Genomic DNA, 20,591 nt, shown 5'->3' on the forward strand with positions numbered 1-20,591 from the left:
CTTTTTGGGAGGAAGGAATTTATTCATGGAGCTACTCGTTTATAACATATGGGAATTAATTGTATACCAGGCATGTTTTTAGATACATACAGTATGATAGGGAGAGAGAGACAGAAAGAGTATGAGAGAGAAGGGAGTGAGAGGAACAAATAAATGACACATTAAAAACTTATTCAATTAAATCTTTGAATATAAGAATATGTTAATAAATAATGCCATTAATATTATCTACTCATTATACCATGTGTCCTTGTATTTTTAATTCAGATACCTATATATTCTTGTTTATGTATGTATGTATGTATGTATGTATGTATGTATGTATGTATGTGTGTGTGTGTGTGTGTGTGTGTGTGTGTGTGCGTGCGTGTGTGTGTGTGTGTGTGTGTGTGTGTGTGTGTGTGTGTGTGTGTGTGTGTGTGTGTGTGTGCCTTCGATGGGAACGTTGCCCCTACCAATATGGCCGTCATACAGGCACGTTACACAGGCGTATCTAATCTGCCTAAACGTCACGTCAACTTCCGATGTGACGTCACTTTTAGCCAGCCATCATGGCGGCGCCGTGTACGCGAGCACTGGGTTCTTTTCTCGCAAAATGTGGGACATCTTGTTCAAGAGTCTCGTCACAGGCGAATCGGCAGGTAAGTTTTTTGTAGTCGGCGATGAATATTTTCCCAGTTGGGAATTTCAACGATATAAAAACAAGATTAAAAAGGATATGCCCTTGAGCGAGCATCTTCTTGCTATCAGAACTCTTCTTACAGTTGCTATGTTACGACAATACGGAAATATGATTTTATGTTTCAAGCGAATTATGTAGTAATTTAAGAACTAAGGAATCTCCTCACTTTTTTTACGGTACTAGTCTCACGCATTACGTTTCGTATGCACACGTTTCTTTACAACTCCTGGTAAAGTAAAATAATGTTCGATAGTATGATGCTAATTTTTGAATAACTCGAAGTTTCGTTTGTGCCTTATTCAACCTGTTTCAAACTTATCTCTGATGCGGGCTATGACGTCACGTTGGTGAACCCCTGCAAATTTGTTGTTTTCTTCACCAATGCAATGTTTGTGTTAGAACATTGTAAAACTAATCAAACTCTATGCATCTTCTCCTCTAGGTAGCCCGGAGACAGATATGCACAAGTGCCGTCATGCACAGGAAGAACTTGGCTGCCGCTGGCCCCGAAAAGTTTACCATGGAGTTTATCGAGAAACAGGTGGAGGAATTCAATCTTGGCAAGCGGCACCTGGCCAACATGATGGGAGAGGACCCTGAGAATTTCACTCAAGAGGACATAGATGTAAGCCTGGAATTAGTATTTTATTCTGAAATGATAAGAGTATTTGTCGTAGTCTGTGCCGATGACTTGTATTTAATTTCTTTACCTCCATGCCACCCAAAAAAGAAAGCTGTTGTGATGCCCATTAAATGTTCAGCTGGCGCCCTCTTGGGAATGGCCGCCATATTGCGAGGGGGGACGCAGGGGTGACTTCATCTGTCGTTGCCTTTTACCACGCTTCTTGTCGAACTGCGAGAGCCTTTTGTTGTTCCTCCGCTGCTGATGACGAGCTGAAATGTCAAGGTGCCGCCTGCGCACCACCTGCTCGCCCATCCGTGACGCCCGAAAAACAGAGAAGAGCATCTGTTGGACGCTTAGTGAGCACACGTGCTGAACTTTGTCTGAATCGTCCGCTGGCTGTCAGAGTTGCCGCAAAATGAGCTCGCCTTTCCTTGAACCCGCGGGCAGCTTGTGTCCTGCTGTCTCCATGACCTCCGTTCTTTTCATCTGTTGTCATTGTTTTTACTTTCTTCTAAAATGTTTTTTTTTTTTCTGCCACGCTGCAGAGAAGCATCGCCTACCTTTTCCCCTCGGGCTTGTTTGAGAAGAAGGCGCGGCCCCTCATGAAGGTCAACACTCTGACTCGACATGTTTTCTCATCTATCACGTAAAAAAAAAAAAAAAAATCTTATTTTTGCGTTTCTCCATCAGCATCCGGAGGAAATCTTCCCAAAGCAGCGAGGTACACCACACCGACACAAACACGTTTTGCCCGTTGCTCTTCGGAACTAACGTTGGCCTGTTTTCTTCTCGCAGCTGTCCAATGGGGGCCGGACGGGCGGCCGTTTCACTTCCTGTTTTACACGGGCAAACAGGCTTACTACAGCTTAATGCACGTGAGTTTGCCTCCAGTTCTGCCTAAAAACAAAATGAATCCTAAATTCCATTCCTGATCTTTTTTAGGACACACAGAGTAAAATCGTCAACATCGAGAAGCATCAGGATCGTCTGCGTGTCAAAGGACTCTTCGACCAGGACGTCAAGCCCATGTGGGTGCACGAATTGCTTTGGGGGGACCGAGGAGTCACGTTATTGTTACCACGAGCGTAACGGCACTGTCCATCTCTCATTAGCCCCCTCGGCACAAGCAGGTGGCTCCTGAAGGAGGAGCTGGAGGAGTTGCTGGTGGAGCCCATTTCCGTTCATGATGTAAGCCTTTCCACACAAACACCATTCGGGTTTATGGGTCCACACGCAAGCTCAACTGTGATGTCCTTGCAGTATACTCGCTTCCTTCAGCTAATGGAGCGGCTGCTGTCTCTGCCTTACTCCGCCATGGAGGAGCAGTTTGTCCTCCGTTACCGCCAGCAACTCCAGACTCAGTCCAGGAAGCAGACAATCCCACCTCTGGAGAAGGATGAAAAGGGTCTGGCTTTTAGCACTTCACAAGGTAGAGGCGGACTCGGATCAGGATTTTAGGATGAAAAGAAAAAAAAGGAACCCATCGTTGCCCTGTGCGTTGACTCTCAGGACGAAGAAAGTCATCCAACGCCTCGGTGGTTCTGAGAGATGGCGGCTCTGGAAGTGTCGCCGTTAACGGGCTGAGCTACATCCGGTACTTCAACGTGTTACAAGACAGGTTGGCGGGAGCCTTATTTTTTTTCTCTTCTCCAATTACTCCTCCCACCACACGCCGTGTCTTTATCTCCTTGTTGTGAATTAATGACACAGTTGAGAGCGTCCGTGTCAGCAACCTCACACGCCCGCATCTTCCCGCCGTTGCTGAGTCAGGCGTTTTTCTTAATATGTGCTGGCAAGCGGAGTCACTCGACCACGTCGCTAAGGATGCATGGCAATTTTCACAATTGGAAACTCTCCATGGGAGTCAATGCCATTTTATGCTAATAAACCAAGAATTTCAGCTTTGTGAAAATATTACGCGTTGCAGTTGATTTTATCATCTTTGTCCACTTTGGGTGTTGTGTGGACAGAGAGCAGCTGATGTTCCCGCTCCAGTTCATGGGCATGATGGGACGCTTTGACGTGGAGAGCAGCGTGAGCGGTGGCGGACGCTCCAGCCAGGCGGGGGCGCTGCGACACGCCATCTCCCACGCCCTATGCAGCTTTGTTTCTGAGAGAGAGGTTGAGATCATGAGGCAAGGTGAGGGTGCCGGCCGGGCAGCTACTTTTTTTCGTGCCAATTGCTCAAATTGTTCTCAAATGATGGAGTTGTTTCTTTTGTCTTCATTGGACAGCTGGTCTTCTGACTTCTGATCCCAGACTGAGGGAGAGGAAGAAGCCCGGTCAAGAAGGTGCTAGGAAAAAATTCACCTGGAAGAAACGTTGAGGATGATACCACCAGAACTTGTGAAATAATGACAATTTTGTCATTAGGATACTTGACAAATGGAACTGAGATGGGCTCCGATTCAGAAAACGTTATCATTCATGACGGAACATGAGACATTTGGCTCTCAGCCACCAGGCGCTTGTGTCCAAAATGACTTGGATTAAACTACTGTAACTGTTCTGCATATTTTTGAAAAGAAATAATGTCATTTCAATTCAATTCCAACACTTGTGTCATCAAAAAATAGTTCAGAATTCAGCAGCCGTCTCCTTAAAAATGTAAATTGCTTGTCCGGTGCTACAGAAAAATAGTGACTTTAATACAACAATCAGGTTTTGCTGTCAAATGTACACATAAATCTGATCATTTAAATCACAAAAAACTATTTTTCAAGAGTAATACCAGATTAACAATTGTATGATCTTACATGGTTTTTTTTGGCCAACATTTATAGTGCGGCAGGGTGGGAAAACTATGTGACCCCTTTGGAGGCTTGAGGCATTCGCGATGATATGTGGTAACCACTAGATGGCGACAAATGAACGAAAAACCCATGTGCTTTCAATTCCTACCAGCTACAAATTGTGAAGTTATGCTGTAATCGGCGTAACCACTAGATGGCGACAAATGAACGAAAAGCCCGTGTGATTTTAATTTCTACTAGCTGCAATTTGTGAAGTTATGCTGTAATCGGCATAACCACTAGATGGCGACAAATGAACGAAAATCCCATGTGCTTTTAATTTCCACCAGCTACAAACAAATTGTGAAGTTATGCTGTAGTAATCGTCGTAGAAATAAAAGTCGCACATTTATAAAGTAAGATTTATTTATTTATTTATTTATTTATTTATTTATTTACGACCGTGGCACTGTCTCAAAGAGGCGGCTTTTGTGGAGTGGGCGGAGTAACTTTTTTTTTTTTCAATTAACGGAAAGAGCCACCAGATTGACCCTTTCACGGTTGACTCGATCGAGAGATCCGATGGAGGCTGCAGTGAACTTGGTTAACGTGGACCTCAAGAAGAACCTTGCGAACGGCGAGCTGCATTTGAGGAGGGTGCATAAGCTCGTCCTCAGCCTGGGGCTCCTCAACAAGCAGAAGCTTCCAACCGGGCCCCGGGGTCGAGCTTGCACGCCGCTTCCTTGTCAGCTGGGCTCACCGAGAGCGCCTAAAGACCGTATCCAGTATTTGCAGAAGCATTACGAACCGTTAGTTCTGGACGAGGTGGAACTTTTGGACTTGGACGCGACTGGATTTTCTGATCATGAGACGTGGTGAGTGTCTTGCTTGTTGTTGTACATTGAAAAAAATAATAAAATGCACGTGCTTTTCATGAGTTAGTTTGTCCTGCTGCAAAGCTCACATAACGCCAAGCTGTCCATGCAGGAAAATTATTTTGGCATTAAGTCACTACACAGCTTTAAATCTTTGTTTGAACATGTTTATCAGGTGTACTGACTGAAATGATGTAATTGAATTGCTTTGGAAATTATTTGTTTACTACAAATCTAACATTATCTAGGTGTGGCATTTCTTATTTAGATTTAACTATTAATTATTGCTCTTAGATGACAAATATTGTAAATATGTACAGCAGTGACTTGAAAAAAGAACACTTAAATAAGACAATGTTGCTACTTTTTAGCATGAGCTTTGCAAAATATTGACAAGCATTAAAATTGACAAAAGCACAACCAGTGAATTCAATTTTTTACATTCGTGTATGGGTTAGCCAAGATTTTTAATATGCAAATAAATTTGACAGTCTTTGTGTGTGGTGTGTCTTTGACAGGTTGTATGTGCCGCCCCAAACAAAAAAGAACTCCCAAGATCCTGTCACCCCCTTACAATGGTGCCGCCATGTTCTGGAGGCTCCCGAATGGAAGGTAGCGAGGCGTTTCATGCATCTCCAACTGGAGTCTGGTAAGAGAATGCAAGGTGTGCTTATCACTATTCAATCTATTGAGCAGTTGGGATCCTTCCTTTCCTGTCAGCTTTGTTTTCAGACAAAAGCGTTTTATTCAGGACGCTGGTGACAGGCGGCGCAGATGAGCTAACGCTACGCTTTTCAAAGACGCCTTTGTCACGTCAATAGTCTATTCAACTGTTTCTTCAACGTTTTACAAGAACCTCCCAAGAAATGCTTGCAATTCTCAATTTAATAAATATTGAAAAATGGATTGTTGAGAAATTCAAAAGTTAAACACAACAGATTTGTTGTCCTCACTCTGAAGCTAGCCTTTCCTTTCAACATCTTCAGCTTTGTGCTGGCGTCAAGTACTGTCCAGCCCTGGGCCCACTACCACCCCTCCGCCTCTCGGCAAAGTTGCGGTCATGTCCCCCATCAGCAGCCCACGGTCGCCTGAGACTCACGGTAACCCACATGGAACTCACAAACCAAACAAAGTTATGCTTGGGGGGAATTAAAAAAAACAAAAAACGATTATTTTTGTTTTCCTCTTCCTTTAGCTCACTCTCAGAGCCCCAGTGGGAGGGCAAGGACTCCCACCTTCATCCCCCATCTGACGCGTGGTAAGCCTGCTTTGGTCTCAATGAGCGAGGAGAGCTTTACTTTTTCATTTTTTATTTTCCCCCCCCCCTCCAAAAAAAAGTGTCAGCATCTGAAAATTAAGACAAATGTTGTACCGTAATTTTCCATGTATAATACGCCCCCATGTATAATACACACCCTAAAAATGGCATGTCGATGCTGGAAAAAAGCCTGTACCCATGTATAATACGCACCCAAATTTTGACTCCTACTTAGTAAGTCCGTAAACGTAAAATTATTTCAGAAAAAAGATCATCTTTGGGAACAACCGGATGTTATTCTGCCGGTCAGTATCACTGCGCATGCGCTAGCAAACTCGATAGCGAAGAAATATGTGAGACTCTCAACGGGATCACCAATATTTGAGTGATGTTCCAGTTATTTATTATCTTTCTGTGTGTTCACAATTGTCATGGTGATCTTTCTGGTGATTTCTTAACTAGGCTGGATGTATTTTTTTTTGTTGCCGTTGATTTCTCCGACTGCCCAGAAAGGCACCACTGCGATCAGTTAGGTTAAAATGAAAAGAGAGGAAAGTGACGTGCGGATGCGCGATTGACAACAAACAAGAAGAAAGGTGATTTCAAGTTTTATTTCGAGGGAGATTTTCTTCTTCAAAAAAAACAAAAGATTTGTACCCATGTATAATGCGCACCCCAGATTTTAGGACAATAAATTAGTTAAATTTTGCGCATTATACATGGAAAAAGACGGTACTTTTTCTGGGTTGCCAGGCAGCAACAGCAGCCCGCGGCGCCGCAGCAGCCCTCGGCTACAAGCGGACCTTGCCGTCGTCATCCCTCCTGGGCCGGACGAGGAGGACTTGGTCCCTCATGGCTACAAACTGAAGGATCTGACTGATGTGCAAGTGGTGGCGCGGCTGCAAGAGGAGAGTAAGTCCAAACCCAAAAGCAACAATTCAATTTCTTTCTTTCTGTCTAATTGCCGTCATGCCCCCACTAACTGCAGACCTCAGAGCTCATCGCTACTTTAGCTTCATTAACCCCTCCAGGTGATTGATTGATTGATTGATTGATTGTGTGTGTGTGAGCGCGTGTCAGAGTTGGGGACTCTTGTCACATGACTTTACTCGAGTCAGACTTTAAACTTGATGAGCCATATGTGACAGTCCCGCCTCTGGTTGCGTTTGGCGTGCTTTTCCTCATAACTCGCTCGCCCAGAACTCAGGCAAGCTTGCGCCAGCACTTCATCCGCCCTGGCCACCCGACGCAGCCGGAGTGTCACCCTCCCGCTCAGCGCTCGCCCCGACCCGGAAGACGAAGCTGGCGGCAAAGGTCACCTCTACCCACAGCGCGCCCGCACCTTCTCCAGCGACCGAAACTTGCAAAGCAGAGGCAGCTTCCTGTCCGTACGTCCCTCCGCCCCACCTCGCCCCTCCGCAGGCCGATTGCGGCAGCCTTTCAGAACAGGTCCAGGTGAGGAAAAATTGAAATATCAACTTCTTCAAACTTGACTTGAATGACAAAGAAGCACACAATTGGATGTTTTGGATAAGATGTTCTCTTTTTGTGTCTTTCAGATAAGACCCAGAGCAGCTTGCCCAACCTTGCCCGAGTTCAAAGTGTCCCCAACGCTTCTTTACTTGCTACTAACCAGAACTTTGGTTCCCCAACCTGCTTGTCCTCCCGTGAGTAATCGGCGCATCTCAGATTTCGACTCAACTTTTTACACACGTGTACAATATTATTATGTCTCTACTCCAGCGACCTCGCCAACCTTGCGGCACGCCAGAGTCCAGAGCACGGGGAGAACATCTTCACCATCACGGCAGCCACCCAAGGCCAGCGCCTTTGGTTTACGTTCACCGGGCGGCGCCGACGGCACCAGCAGGATCCCGATGCGGAGTAAATGCTCCTCCTACTGTATGTCGGGCCTAAGCCCACCTTGGCCCGGCAATAGCTGCAAGGTGGCCCAACCAGGGCACAGCTATTGAAATGCGGTGCGGTTATTTTCCACGTGATGCGTGGAAGTTACAGCACTCGTGTTCCTTTAAGTTTTTTTATTTTTTATTTTTTTTTGTCTCTGCCAATGGAGAGTTGTCACTGCTGCTTCTGTGCACTAAACAACCTTTTAGAATATTTAAGATCTATTTCAAAGTGTGATTATTAATAAGTTTTGACCCACTTTGGCAACATATGCCGACAATGCTGCTAAAATCTGATGTCACTTTTTTATATTTATCAATGTTCACATAATGATGTGATTTGTGGTGTTAGTTTGTTCACCTCGTCTTAATATATTTGTCTCCGTGTGGTTTTACACAAGACGCATGCACACAAGTTTGTTTGGTCACACTTAACACGATTTATGATGATGTTCTGATTTGCTCTTCACCCAGATTGTCACGGTTATGCATAGTTCAAAGTAGCACTGCAGCCTTTGTTTTCTGTTTGTTGCGGCTAATTTAATTACTTTTCATTAAAGACATTGAAATTCATGACTATTCATATTTTTTTTACGAGGTTTCAGTTAATGTCTCAGTCAATGTCAAATCATGTCCTGCAGCAATGACAAATGCAAAGTTTATATGTGGAATTTGTCTTGTGTACCAAAAATGAATTTAGATTAAGCAGTGTTTGTTAAATTAGTGGGACTCTTGGTGTGTATTTTTATTTTTACGGGGCAGAATTTTAAGAATCCATGGAACTGTTGCTTTCCACCACATTTGAAGAATTTCCTGCAGAAATTGGCACCTCTGGTCCATGAAGGCTCAATTTTAAGAGTGAAACCACGAGAACATAGCTCAGACGTCTTCGGGTTACAGGACACGACTCTATTTTTAATCAGATCTCTCAGGTTGCTCCTGCACGACGTGATGGAACCTCCTGGAAAATATCTTCTCTGTTTCACTTTCACTTGTCGTCAGACATCTTCCCGAGTGCTTAGCGTAGTGACGTTTGAATCCAATTATGAGTTGCAAAGCCACTTGTTGGGCTCCAGCGTTTGCGGGTTAGGGGGTGGAAACACTCGGAGGTGAAGTGCGAGATCTGCTCGCCGGGACGGACAAACAAACGCAGGTGATGATGCTGATGAGGCAGCCAACGTGAAGATTTGGAATCTGTAAAACGAGTTTTGTGAGTTTTCCTCGGGTGTGCGCGTGTCCAAGCACCCCCCCTCCTCCCCCCTGTCGCAACAGGATGATGGTACGACCCAACCCAGCCCATGTTGCCAAGGTGAGCGGACCAGCGCTTTGTGTTGGCACAGAATGGCCGCTTCGAACCTCTCTACTTCCTGTTTCCACTCCATTTCCTTCATCTACTCTGATCAAATCATGTACTTTTGAGAGAGGAGCGATTAAATCAGGTACTCGTGTGTGAGTTGGAGATAATAACAGCGAGATAACTTGTGAAACTTTAGGACGAGTGAGTGATTGGTGCTTTGTTGTCAATTCTGTGTTTAGGAGCAAGACTGTCAGGTTATTGTCCTAACAGGCACAAAGCTCAATGGTGATGACTACGGCACTTTGCTTTGTGTTTGCTGGGTTTGGACCCGTTTGCATGTTTGGGCCCTGCTGTCAGCAGGCTGTTGAGTCCGAGAGTGGCTCAGGTGACTTGGGAGGCAGTCGATGATGCAATGCAGTGACTCAGAATAAAATGGTTTTTTATCTCCACAGGGAAAATGTTGCTCTTTGGCTGCCTGGAGGACACAGATAAAAAAACACAAGCCTGCACTGTCAAATAAATATATTCTGGACTGCGCCCCTGGGGAACCAACAGGATCCAACTTTCACACACGCCTTTGATTGAGTGTGAGCTCCTTTTTAAAATCCTAGATTACAGCAAGGACACTGTGCTGGTCAAGAACTCCTCCCCTTCTCTCCAATCCCTCCCTTTATAATCCCTGCGGAGATCTCCCAGCAGCATAAGGTGTGTTGCACTTGATGGTTCTGTCCAATGGCACAGAAAAGTCCAACTTCTTTACAGGGAAAAGTCACATGGTTGGAAATACGTGAGCATTTAGGTGAGTTTTTTTTTTTTTCCTCTTTATACACAATTTGATATGTCAGATATGTCCAAATCGGTGTTTTGGTACGGCCAGAACCGCAAGGCTTCTTGTCCACTTCAAATCAACTGGCGAATGCTCCATTTTGAAGTTGTGGAAGGAGTGAAAAGCCAGCCTTGAAAAAAACAAACTCATTTGCTTGTTGGGAGGCAACACAACTCTGTTTGATGTTGACAATAACGTGACCTTCACCTCAGTTTCTTTCATGCACAGATTATAATGTACACTTTTTTTTTATGTGTCATTCCCGCATTATAGCCTGAGCACTTGGGAGCCACAAAGCTCCAAAGCATGGCAGGAAAGGAAAATACCTCCCTACATTCCTCTGTGGAAAGAATGTGCTTCCATCAGAGCCTGGCAGCGTGAAACCTTTTTGTAGCCGCTTACATTTGGAGCGCAAAACTACAAAGGTAATACAAGTTGCAGGTCTGCCAGCCTCATTTTTCTCCCTTCAGTTGAGCGTCATTTAGTTGAAGGCTTGGTGGTGTTTGTGACTGGCTAGCTTTGCTTCAAATGTGTCTTTGCTTTTTTTTTTTTTTCCTCCCCTTTGCTCGCCATTATCAGGGCTAAAATGGTTGATGTTGTGTCAGCACACACCATGCCGTCAGAAAGCGAGGTTCTCGTGGCAAGGTGCTTTCTCACCAAGATCTTGCGAAGCTCCATGAGGTACATGTAGCAAGCGCCCTCTGGTCACGTAGCGCTTAGGGCTGGACAACCCCGTTCTTCTGCTTCACTTGTTTTTATACTTAGCTTGTCAAGTGAATCAATATTTTCCCTACTTTCACACACACGAATGCTCAGAGTCATATTTTTTCCCCAACATGCAAACCAGGAAGAATCACCTCAAAGGGTAGGTCAGACCAAATTAGAAGTTCCTCTGTTCTGCAAGTCGACCCAGATAGCAAAAAGAGACACGGTCGAAGCTCGGTAGCTGCATCTTCAATTTGCGACATTGATGACAGCATTTGAAAGAACTCGGTTGCTTTCCGCTCAACAGGAAGAATGATCTGAGCTCACGGCCTCAGTCCTGGCACGTCTCCAAACTGAACGGGAAGGAGTCGGAGACCCTTGGCAACCAAAGCGGCACAGTGCAAGTGTGGCAGCAAAAAGAAGCAAGGTGAGCTTGATAACTTTGGATGCTTCATTCAAAGCTCAACCACTCAAAGTCATTGGACCAATCATGGTGCGTCCGTCCGTCCGTCCGTCCGTCCGTCCATCCACCCATCCATCCATCCATCCATCCATCCATCCATCCATCATGCATCTATTCATCCAACCTTCCATCCATCCATCCTGCATCCATCCATCCGTCCATCCATCCTCCCTTTCGTCCTACAAATCCATCCATTCAAGATTCAAGATTCAAGAGTTTTTTATTCGCCATGTTTGAGCGTGCCAAACAAGGAATTTGACTTTGGTAAAACACACCCTCTGTTCAACATTTAGGTGACTAACAACACTCAGGACATGTGAAAAATGGCAAAAACAGTGTAGACAAATTCAAAAAAGGTGTGAAGAGCAGGATGTTATTGCACAGTAATGACTCAGACTCTAAGAGTGGTGTGAGTTCATCAGAGCAACAGCCTGGGGGAAGAAGCTGTCTCTGTGTCTGCTGGTTTTGGCGTACCGAGCTCTATAACGCCGTCCGGAGGGGAGTAGTTCAAACAGACTGCAACCTGGGTGAGAAGGGTCTGTCGAGATGTTCCTTGCACGTTTCCTGGTCCTGGACAGGTACAAGTCTTGGATAGATGGGAGGTTGATTCCAATGATCTTTTCTGCAGTCCTGATTGTCCGTTGCAGTCTGTGCTTGTCTTGTTTGGAGGCTGATCCAAACCAGACAGTGATGGAGGTGCAGAGGACAGACTGGATGATGGCAGTGTAGAAGGTCTTCAGAAGCTCTCGCGGCAGGTTGAACTTCTTGAGCTGTCTCAGGAAGTACAGCCTCTGCTGGGCCTTCTTCCGGACAGAGTCTATGTGGCCGGTCCATTTCAGGTCCCGAGAGATTGTGGTTCCCAGGAACTTGAAGGTGTCTGTGGAGAGAATAGTATTACTGCGGATAGTGAGGGGTAAAAGTGGTGAAGGGTCTCGCCTGAAGTCCACTGTCATCTCCACGGTCTTGAGCGGGTTCAGCTCCAGGTGGTTTTGGCTGCACCAGTGGACCAGCCGCTCCACCTCTTGTCTGTACGCAGTCTCATCACCGTCCTGGATCAGTCCGATGAGGGTGGTGTCGTCTGCATACTTCAGGAGCTTCACAGGAGAGTCACCTGAGGAGAAATCATTGGTGTAGAGAGAGAAGAGCAGTGGGGAGAGGACGCACCCCTGAGGGGCTCCAGTATTGGTGGTCCCACTGACAGGTGGAGGCAGGCACCGCAAGCTGGATGAGCTTCTGTTGGAGGATGTCAGGAGCGATGGTGTTGAACGCCGAGCTGAAGTCCACGAACAGGATCCTGGCGTACGTTCCTGGGGTGTCCAGGTGGTGCAGGATGTAGTGCAGTCCCATGTTGACCGCATCATCCACTGACCTGTTTGCCCGGTAGGCAAACTGGAGGGGGTCAAGCAGGGGGCCCGTGACATCCTTCAGGTGGTTCAGGACTAACCTCTCGAAAGATTTCATGACCACAGATGTCAGTGCGACAGGTCTGTAGTCATTCAAACCTGTGATGGCGGGCTTCTTGGCCACTGGAACGATGGTGGAGCTCTTGAAGCACGAGGGCACCTCACACAGCTCCAGAGAACGGTTGAAGATCCGTGCAAAGGTGGGCGCCAGCTGCTCAGCGCAGACTTTCAAGCGGGAAGGTGACACGCCGTCTGGGCCCGGTGCCTTCCTGGTCTTTTGTCTCCGGAACATCTGGCGCACTTCCTCCTCGCGGATCTGGAGTGCGGGCGCGGCCTCTGCAAGAGAGAGAGTGGGTGACAACGATGATAGAGGTGTGGACAGAGTAGTTGTGGGGAGAGGTGAGTATGTAGATTGTGCTGCAGGAAGTCCCGTTGTGTGGGAGGACCGATCAAACCTGCAGTAGAACCTGTTTAGCTGGTTAGCAAGCCTTGGGCTCTCCACAGGACGGGGGGTTCGTTTCTTGTACCCCGTGATGCTCTGCAGACCTTTCCACACTGTTGAGGGATCAGGATTGGCAGAGAGGTGTCTCTTCAGGTTCTCCCCGTAACACCTCCTGGCTTTCCTGACCTCTCGGTTCAGTGTGTTTCTGGTCTTCATCATGCATCCATTCATCATGCATCCATCCATCCTTCCGTCCAATAAATCCATCATTCATCATGCATCCATCCATCCTTCCGTCCAACAAATCCATCCATCCATTCATCCATCCTTCTATCCAACAAATCCATCCATCATGGTGGTCTTTACATTGGTGGCCTAACCCTAAATGTTCATGTGACTTTCCACACCAGGCTCAAAGAGTGGTCCAGTCAACCAGGCCAGAATAACCAGCAGCTACCAACCGGCCAGCTCGGCTCAGCGCGTGTTATGGAGAAACTGGAGCGTCCTGCTCACCCTTTCCCACCAGATCGTACTTCTCCGACAAAATACACCAGCATCAGCAAACCTCTGGCCGCTTCAGAAGGCCGAAAAGTCACATTCGGCTGCTTCTCCATCGGATCCAACCCTCTGGTTCTAGACTCACTCGGCAGGAAGGGAACCAGTGCAGAAAACGTTTTTTTCAAGGCTCTTGGGGATGAAGGTCACCTGACAGTGGACTGCCCAGACTACCTTCAGACTTCAGACCTTCAGTTGGATGAGCGGAACTCCTCTTGGATGTCAAGTCGATTTAGGCCCAGCATCAGTTCAGTGTGGCAGGTACCGGAAAAGAAGTCTGAATCTTCTCCTCCACCTTCTCTATTGCGTGATGGAGGTCGTGTTGCCACAAGCATGCTGCCGTACTCTGAGGGATCCGACAAAACTCCAAAGACTTGGTCACTTGAAAGGTTGGCCGAAGGCAAGTCCAGATGTAGCGTCACATCACTGTCAGACAAAGCTCTTGAACTCAACCAAGTCCACCCAAACAAGCATTTCTCATTGTCCACCACTGATATCAGACAATCAAACGGACCTTCTCACCACAAACAGTACAACGACGAGAGGCTCTTTCATCCCAAGTCGTGCTTAGCTCCTCCCACCAAGACTCAGAGTGTCGGAAGTTATTATCGCAGTTTACAAGATCTGCCCACCAAAGCCTCCGGCCATAAATTGACGTGGTGCTCCTCAGCCGCAAGTCGAGAAGATGACAAATACTCTGTAAAGCTGGAGGTGGGGCGCAATGGTCTTCTGACAAATGTTCCCCTCTTTGACCCTCAGATCTCTGATCGCTCTCACTGTCTTGGTCCACAGGATGCCATGAAGAGAAGTGAAGCACAGGTCAACAACATGAAAAGAATTTTCCCAGCTCACCAAAGTAGTCTCCACAAGTCCTGGGTACCGCAAAAAGACCACCGAATATCCCCCTCGGAAACGCCTTTGCTTCATTCACTGGCACAGGAGACTCGAAGTCAACCGCAAGTCAAGCCAAGGAGTATCGTGTCCTCCAAGAACCTCTCCGACTCCACGCTCGGCGACAAAAGCAGTCGGCGCGGTGACCGTTACGCCACCACGTTACGCAATCAAGTGCAACAGAAGCGAGCCCAGCTCCAAAAAAGCTGCAGTGCCGCGACGCTGATCCGCCGAGAAGATCCCGCCGAGTGGAAATACGTGGACGCTTCCGTAACTTGTTGCGTGTCCTCCTCAAACGCCTACAAAGATAACCTGAAAGAAGCACAAGCTCGGGTCCTTCAGGCTACCTCTTTTCAGAGACGTGATCTGGAACCCCTCGGAAGCAAAAGCTCTCACGGACGCGTTCGAGGACGCAAGCGTTTCCCCTTAGCCGAACAGGTGCTTTCCTTCTCAGAACCTGACAAGATAGATCGAGTAGGAGTGGACAGAGCGCGTCAAGTTTCGGACCAAATGAAATACTCGGAGGCCGAGGCAGCCTTTTGGAAACGGGCTACGACGTCCGATACGGATGTGAAGCGAGCTCCCGCTAGAGCAGTTGAAAGCAAAGAGAGTAGGAGGATATCATCAGAAGCTCAGGAGACTCCTCCATCTGTGGAAAGCTCCCGAGGTGTGGCGCTTCTTCAGGAGCAACAGAAGCTGGGAACCTTTGCCGAGTACCAAGCCACGTGGAACAAACAGAAGAGAACGTGGGAGGCCAAGATCCAAGGCAGGTTTTACTCTGCTGAGAACATCTTGGAGACCAATGCTGAGGAGACGCTAGCGTGCTTCCATGAAAGATCCAGATCTTCTCCATCTGCAGACTTCTCCCAGGATTTCCTTGCTGCCACGCTCCAGCCCCCGTCGAGTTGGAGTACCAACCCTCCCGGCTCTCCTCAATCAGAAGAAGGCAGACGAGATCCAGAGACCAAGAAGGAGCAGTCGGTGTCTTCTTCTGATTTGTGCCTTCTTGCGCCTTTGAGTCTGACGGACGTGTCCATGCAGGAGGATCCATGTCTCGGGTAAGCGGCTTCTCTCAAAGTCTGCATCATCTCCTCGACTTCTGGTTACGCAACGCTTTGCTCTTCTAGTAATAGCAACAATGACCAAATCATTGATTCATTCAAATCTTGTGTGATTTCAGATCTGAAAATGACTCCAAGTCCTCCAAAGCGGTGATGGACATCAACAACACGTCTGGCGTCTCCGAGCCTCGCTCCGACATTATTTCAGTCGATGCCAACGAGACACGCCCCTCCTCAACATTCAACGACCGCATTCAGAACTCCATTAAGGACCCCGGACAGCTCCGACTCAAGGCCGGCATTCCTGAGTCCAACCTCATGGCTGAAGAAGATAACAAGACAGAGCAGCTGGTGAGAGATATCATGGGCAAAGACAAATCCCTGATGGAGATCTTAGATCAGACTGGAAGGAAGACCACCATGGACCTGATGGAGGGTCTATTTCCCCAAGAGAAGCAGATCCTGGAGGGGGCCCAGCTACGCAGAAAACCCTCAAGCGGCTCCAGGTTGCCCACCCTAAGCAGGTTTGTCTTCAGCCCAACCATGCACCTTCTCTGACTTCAGTCAAACTGATCTTAACTTTGATCTTGTGTTTGTGTCCATGCTCTTAGGAAGGACGCAGAAGATGTCTCTGCAGCGGCTTCACTGCTTCCCAGTTCCTCCTATTACGACACTTCAGCTCCAAAGGCTGAGCTCCTCATCAAGATGAAAGATATGAAGGAACTGGAGCAGGACTGTGAAGATGAGCTGGATGTGGACCTCGCTAGTAAAAAGGTGACCCAACTTTCATTGAGCCATGATATTTCAAATTAGGAAGAAAAAAAAACATTCTGGAATCTCTGCAGCAGGAGCTGATCTCAAGCCTGGCCAAGAAGCTGGACGTGCTACGGGAGGCACGACAAAGTCTCCAGGAGGACGTGGAGGACAACGAGGCTCTGGGCAGCGAGGTGGAGAGCGCCGTGCAACGCTTTTGCCAGCCCAACCAGCTGGACAAGTTTCGGATGTTTGTGGGTGACCTGGACAAAGTGGTGAGCCTGTTGCTCTCGCTTTCGGGTCGGCTGGCTCGTGTGGAGAACGCTCTCAACAGTCTGGAAGATGGAGCTCCACAGGAGGAGAAGGTAGGTTCCTTCAGAAGATAATAACAGCTCGATCACATGACTAACGGCTCCCGTCTCATCTTCTCAGCGCACCCTGACCGAGAAGCGCAAACTGCTACTGCGGCAGTACGAGGACGCCAAGGAACTGAAGGAGAACTTGGAACGCCGGGAGCGTGTGGTGTCCTCCGTCATGGAGGCCCACTTGGACCCCGAGCGCCTGGACGACTATCGCCATTTTGTCAAGATGAAGTCCGCTCTCATCGTGGAACAGCGTAAACTGGAGGACAAAATCAAGCTGGGCGAGGAGCAGCTCAAGTGCTTGTTGGACAGTTTGCCGTTGGAGCAGCGCTTGCAGTTTTAAAAAAACATCTGGATGGGTTACAATCCTCTAACTGTGATTACGGACTTGAAAGCACTTTTGGAATTATGGGACTTTTTTTGTTACTCAAAATGGCAAAAACAGAAGACAACAGAAACTGGATGCGTGGACATTTTGTGAATTTGATTCATGTTTACCTCTAAGACACAAAATGGCCGGCTGCGTTCATATTGTGGTCATTGCCGCCATTTGTTGTGTATTGTTCATCATTTGAGCACACATTTGGTTGCTTGCTTTTGTAAATCACTTGAGGTGAGCAACTTGAGGTTGTTTTCTACTCAGTAAAAACTTTGTCGTGATAAATTGAAAAGTCTCCAACTGCAAGTCTTTGGTCTGGTCCTTTGCCATTTGACCCGTTTACTTGCTTGGAGTATTGAACTTTTCCATGTTTGAAATAGGCGTTCTCCTGTCTGACCAGCACGTGTGGATGAGAAGTTACCGGACCGGTGTCGCAAGCGATATTTTGGACTTGAACTACGACCTGTGAGTACCCCCCCCCCCTTCATTAACATTACCCTGAAGTATTAAACTGTGACCTCAGCTCTTGGCAGCCATTGAAATTATTTCCACATGATTTTGTGTGCTTCTTCTCTCTCTGCTTCAGGTTGTCAAGCCATGAGGAGGTTGAGCAATCATGTGACAGTAATCATTGGTGATAAGTCATGGAGACCAAAGTTCTGAACCTTTGTTCCAACCTTTATTGAAGAGACCGACATCTCCAAGAACAAAGAAAGCAAGAGTTATGTCGATGGCATTCTTCCAATTTGAGGAAACATCGTGTGCCAAGTCATCCAGATGATCAACTAGCAAGTCTACGAGTGTTTGCTTCATTTGGTGCAAACGGATTTTGGTGGGACAACTTGAGCATCTGACAGTTCCTGGCCAAGAACATGCTCAAGCTACGCTCTCGACTCAGCCTACCTGGCCCATGTGTTTTTGGACCAAGCCCAAGGATTCCCCAATGTGGATGACATTAAGATGGCAACAAGAGCTGCAGAGGATCCCCAGAAGTATCCATCCCAGATTGCATTGTGTGGCAAAGAATCCTGGAACTTTTTCCAACCCACCTCCACAGCTTAACAGTCAAAACAAAAGCGAGAAAAAAAAAAAAAAGCTCATCAGAATGTCAAACCAACTGTATCAAGGCTTCTCTGGAGAACAACTGTCTGGACTTGAACACATCTGAGGGACTGACTTTCCACTGGATCATCTTGGACGTTGCAGTTGGAGAAGAGGTTGAATGCAACGTTAACCCCGGAGTACGCAAAACTGAATTTTCCGAAAGTAGGAAGCAGCACAACGACATCTTCCAATATGAGCAGGAGACCACACAAGAGATAATCATGGCTTTATCAAACACCAAAACCAACACATGTACAAGCACATATTTTTATATATATAAAAAAAAAGAAGCCCAACAGTGTTGCAATTATATCAATACAAAAACCCCTAAATTCATTTAACCAGAAACTGAGAAATGCAGACAAACTAATGCATCACTTTTCTCAAAAACAAACAGTGGGACTTTAAAATTCTGTACAAGGGAAATGCAATGCTCAAAATGAAAGTACATAAAAAATTGTATGTCACTTGATGACATGCTGCAATGTTTACATCCTGGTGCTGTTGCTGTGTATGCGACATGATGCATCCTTGAGGGACATAAAACAACAAAGACACCCACGCAAACTTGCGCAATGACATGACAGCCCCGATCCTCATCCACACCTTTCTGTCCCGATGCATGGAAGCCCAGATAGTATTGATCCAGATGGTTTGAAAGTGAAGTGAAAATGCATTCATAAAAAAAAAAAAACTAAATACAAAATAAAATAAAAAATACAAATAGAGGTTTAATGATTCCAAAGTCCGCCCGTCTGTTCTTGATATACCTCAATGACGTCCTCATCTTCCATGCCCAACTGTCAGGAGAAGATTATGCATTTTAGTAAGATGCCTCAAATGTGAACCAAACAAAGTCAATCAATCAATTGGAATCGAAGTATGCTACCTCTTTTGGAGTTTGATTATCTGCGATTCGCTGTCCTTCAAACAGAAACCTGAGTGTACTTGCTGGGACGCCCTGCAACACACACACAAACGTTTAGTATGAATTTTGGTATGCGACTTGTTTTATATTCAACTATACTTCAGTCCAAGTCTAGACATAGTGTGTGCATTCAAACCTGTCTCTGGCTGTAAGAGTCCTTCAGCTTTTTCAGATGTGTTGTCATCTTCACTTTAAAATGGATTTCACTGCTGTCCTGTGGACCCAAGAGTGACCGTGTTAATAAATCTACCAGAAGTTATAAAACATTATTGTCCTTTCTACCATAGAAGCAAGCCCCCACCTCCCCCCAAAATAGTACCCCAAAATAACCCTTTGGACAAATTTCAAGGAGCTCCTACCTGACCGATCACCTTCAATTTGATGTACTCTCCATCCTTCTTGTCCCCACAGTCTTGACTCGTTGGTTTTGTCTCCTGCAAAATAGCAGCACTGATAAACGTCGCAATCGTAAAAACTAACACAAAGGATCGGCTCGGAATGATCAGGGAATAGTAAAAACGCCGCTGTTTCAATACAACGTTGCAATTAAAAGTTGCAATATCGGTTGTTGGGAAGCTTGAGCCCGAGTGGGATAGTTGTTTGAAGGAGTTTGGGGCCTCTGACTAGAGCTAACAGTTAGCATAGCAAAAGAAGCCACTAAACATTGCGGTGTCTAGTTTTGCGTTGCGAGCACGTGTCGGGGGCAAAGCAACAACTGTGATCTAATCCTTTAAACTCACCGTATCTGACATGTTTTCCTCTGTGAGCGATGAAAGAAAAGCAATAATAAAATTATCGCTGGCTAGGAAACGCTGCTTGGCCCTCACATAAGCACAGCGAGCACACTAGCTTATCTCAAGCGAGATGTTGTCAATGTAAGTCACGGGAAACGGAAAAAATATGCATGCGGACTTTACACTTTCAAAATAAAACGCGGTTTGAGAGTCAAGCAGCGGAAGAAACACATCAACGATACACTTTCAAAATAAGATCTTCATGCTCGTCCAAGAACAAGTACTTGGAATAGTTCAGACGTGTGTTCATTATGTTTGTGAAGATGCAGGTCATTTTAAAACACCGAAAGTAAATTGAGCTGGAATTTAGCGCAATGTATTTTCATTTTGTTATAATGTGGGGGAGATTTTTTTTTGTCATTATGTAAATTAACAAACTTTTCCAAATTTGCAGGGTGTAAGTTGCATTTAGTGTATGAACTGACTTATTTTCATAATTCTCAAGCTTTAGTTGTGTTTTGGTACTTTCTTCCATAAAGGTCGAAGGTTATGACATATCAAGTATGCTTCATTACGAAACATGAATTTCTTGTGTTCGGCTGAAAAAATAAA

General features: G+C 46.3%; 4 protein-coding genes across 8 annotated transcripts; 3 read left to right on the forward strand and 1 right to left on the reverse strand.

The window, feature by feature from the left end:
- Positions 1–518: 518 nt before the first annotated feature.
- On the forward strand, positions 519–4,062 carry mrps9 (mitochondrial ribosomal protein S9). The gene is made up of 11 exons (XM_037267671.1): positions 519–641; positions 1,125–1,307; positions 1,853–1,915; positions 1,998–2,028; positions 2,103–2,182; positions 2,250–2,335; positions 2,420–2,495; positions 2,568–2,736; positions 2,817–2,925; positions 3,278–3,447; positions 3,542–4,062. The coding sequence occupies exons 1-11, from the start codon at positions 552–554 to the stop codon at positions 3,631–3,633; spliced, it is 1,149 nt and encodes a 382-aa protein (XP_037123566.1). The 5' UTR covers positions 519–551; the 3' UTR covers positions 3,634–4,062.
- Positions 4,063–4,538: 476 nt separating this feature from the next.
- LOC119132436 (SLAIN motif-containing protein-like) lies at positions 4,539–8,649 on the forward strand. 3 transcript variants are annotated; one of them, XM_037267704.1, is made up of 9 exons: positions 4,539–4,914; positions 5,433–5,563; positions 5,901–6,026; positions 6,110–6,172; positions 6,926–7,084; positions 7,161–7,203; positions 7,373–7,627; positions 7,732–7,839; positions 7,916–8,649. In XM_037267704.1, the coding sequence occupies exons 1-8, from the start codon at positions 4,622–4,624 to the stop codon at positions 7,733–7,735; spliced, it is 1,074 nt and encodes a 357-aa protein (XP_037123599.1). In that variant the 5' UTR covers positions 4,539–4,621; the 3' UTR covers positions 7,736–7,839; positions 7,916–8,649. The 3 variants fall into 3 exon arrangements, with proteins under 3 accessions (XP_037123599.1, XP_037123609.1, XP_037123616.1); XM_037267714.1 differs by having other exon boundaries at positions 7,919–8,649; XM_037267721.1 differs by having other exon boundaries at positions 5,901–6,014.
- A 1,200-nt stretch (positions 8,650–9,849) lies between these two features.
- LOC119131925 (protein Shroom2-like) lies at positions 9,850–17,513 on the forward strand. 3 transcript variants are annotated; one of them, XM_037266779.1, is made up of 10 exons: positions 9,850–10,172; positions 10,473–10,624; positions 10,779–10,880; positions 11,047–11,064; positions 11,212–11,331; positions 13,623–15,716; positions 15,839–16,243; positions 16,331–16,493; positions 16,565–16,837; positions 16,905–17,513. In XM_037266779.1, the coding sequence occupies exons 3-10, from the start codon at positions 10,786–10,788 to the stop codon at positions 17,175–17,177; spliced, it is 3,441 nt and encodes a 1,146-aa protein (XP_037122674.1). In that variant the 5' UTR covers positions 9,850–10,172; positions 10,473–10,624; positions 10,779–10,785; the 3' UTR covers positions 17,178–17,513. The 3 variants fall into 3 exon arrangements, with proteins under 3 accessions (XP_037122674.1, XP_037122683.1, XP_037122693.1); XM_037266788.1 differs by having other exon boundaries at positions 16,568–16,837; XM_037266798.1 differs by lacking the exons at positions 10,779–10,880; positions 11,047–11,064.
- A 1,013-nt stretch (positions 17,514–18,526) lies between these two features.
- On the reverse strand, positions 18,527–20,144 carry sumo1 (small ubiquitin like modifier 1). Its single transcript, XM_037267953.1, has 5 exons — positions 19,986–20,144; positions 19,605–19,679; positions 19,382–19,459; positions 19,207–19,278; positions 18,527–19,117 (listed from the first exon to the last, which is right to left on the reverse strand). Exons 1-5 carry the CDS (start codon positions 19,995–19,997, stop codon positions 19,049–19,051), a joined length of 306 nt encoding a protein of 101 aa, XP_037123848.1. The 5' UTR covers positions 19,998–20,144; the 3' UTR covers positions 18,527–19,048.
- Between the last annotated feature and the right edge of the window lie 447 nt (positions 20,145–20,591).

The sequence above is a fragment of the Syngnathus acus genome, chromosome 2, assembly GCF_901709675.1.
Source record: "Syngnathus acus chromosome 2, fSynAcu1.2, whole genome shotgun sequence".
NCBI lineage: Eukaryota > Metazoa > Chordata > Actinopteri > Syngnathiformes > Syngnathidae > Syngnathus > Syngnathus acus.

What these genes read in the sequence shown, in the direction of transcription:
- mrps9 (XM_037267671.1), top strand. Translation starts at nt 552, where the DNA reads ATGGCGGCGCCGTGTACGCGAGCACTGGGTTCTTTTCTCGCAAAATGT. An exon ending in AATCTTCCCAAAGCAGCGAG is followed by an intron (nt 2,029 to 2,102) that starts GTACACCACACC and finishes TTCTTCTCGCAG; the next exon opens with CTGTCCAATGGGGGCCGGAC. An exon ending in GGTTGAGATCATGAGGCAAG is followed by an intron (nt 3,448 to 3,541) that starts GTGAGGGTGCCG and finishes TTCATTGGACAG; the next exon opens with CTGGTCTTCTGACTTCTGAT.
- LOC119132436 (XM_037267704.1), top strand. Translation starts at nt 4,622, where the DNA reads ATGGAGGCTGCAGTGAACTTGGTTAACGTGGACCTCAAGAAGAACCTT. An exon ending in GCATCTCCAACTGGAGTCTG is followed by an intron (nt 5,564 to 5,900) that starts GTAAGAGAATGC and finishes CAACATCTTCAG; the next exon opens with CTTTGTGCTGGCGTCAAGTA. An exon ending in CATCCCCCATCTGACGCGTG is followed by an intron (nt 6,173 to 6,925) that starts GTAAGCCTGCTT and finishes CTGGGTTGCCAG; the next exon opens with GCAGCAACAGCAGCCCGCGG.
- LOC119131925 (XM_037266779.1), top strand. Translation starts at nt 10,786, where the DNA reads ATGGTTGATGTTGTGTCAGCACACACCATGCCGTCAGAAAGCGAGGTT. An exon ending in AGGTTGCCCACCCTAAGCAG is followed by an intron (nt 16,244 to 16,330) that starts GTTTGTCTTCAG and finishes CCATGCTCTTAG; the next exon opens with GAAGGACGCAGAAGATGTCT. An exon ending in GAGCTCCACAGGAGGAGAAG is followed by an intron (nt 16,838 to 16,904) that starts GTAGGTTCCTTC and finishes TCATCTTCTCAG; the next exon opens with CGCACCCTGACCGAGAAGCG.
- sumo1 (XM_037267953.1), bottom strand. An exon ending in AATTGAAGGTGATCGGTCAG is followed by an intron (nt 19,460 to 19,604) that starts GTAGGAGCTCCT and finishes TTGGGTCCACAG; the next exon opens with GACAGCAGTGAAATCCATTT. An exon ending in ACTCTTACAGCCAGAGACAG is followed by an intron (nt 19,279 to 19,381) that starts GTTTGAATGCAC and finishes TGTGTGTTGCAG; the next exon opens with GGCGTCCCAGCAAGTACACT.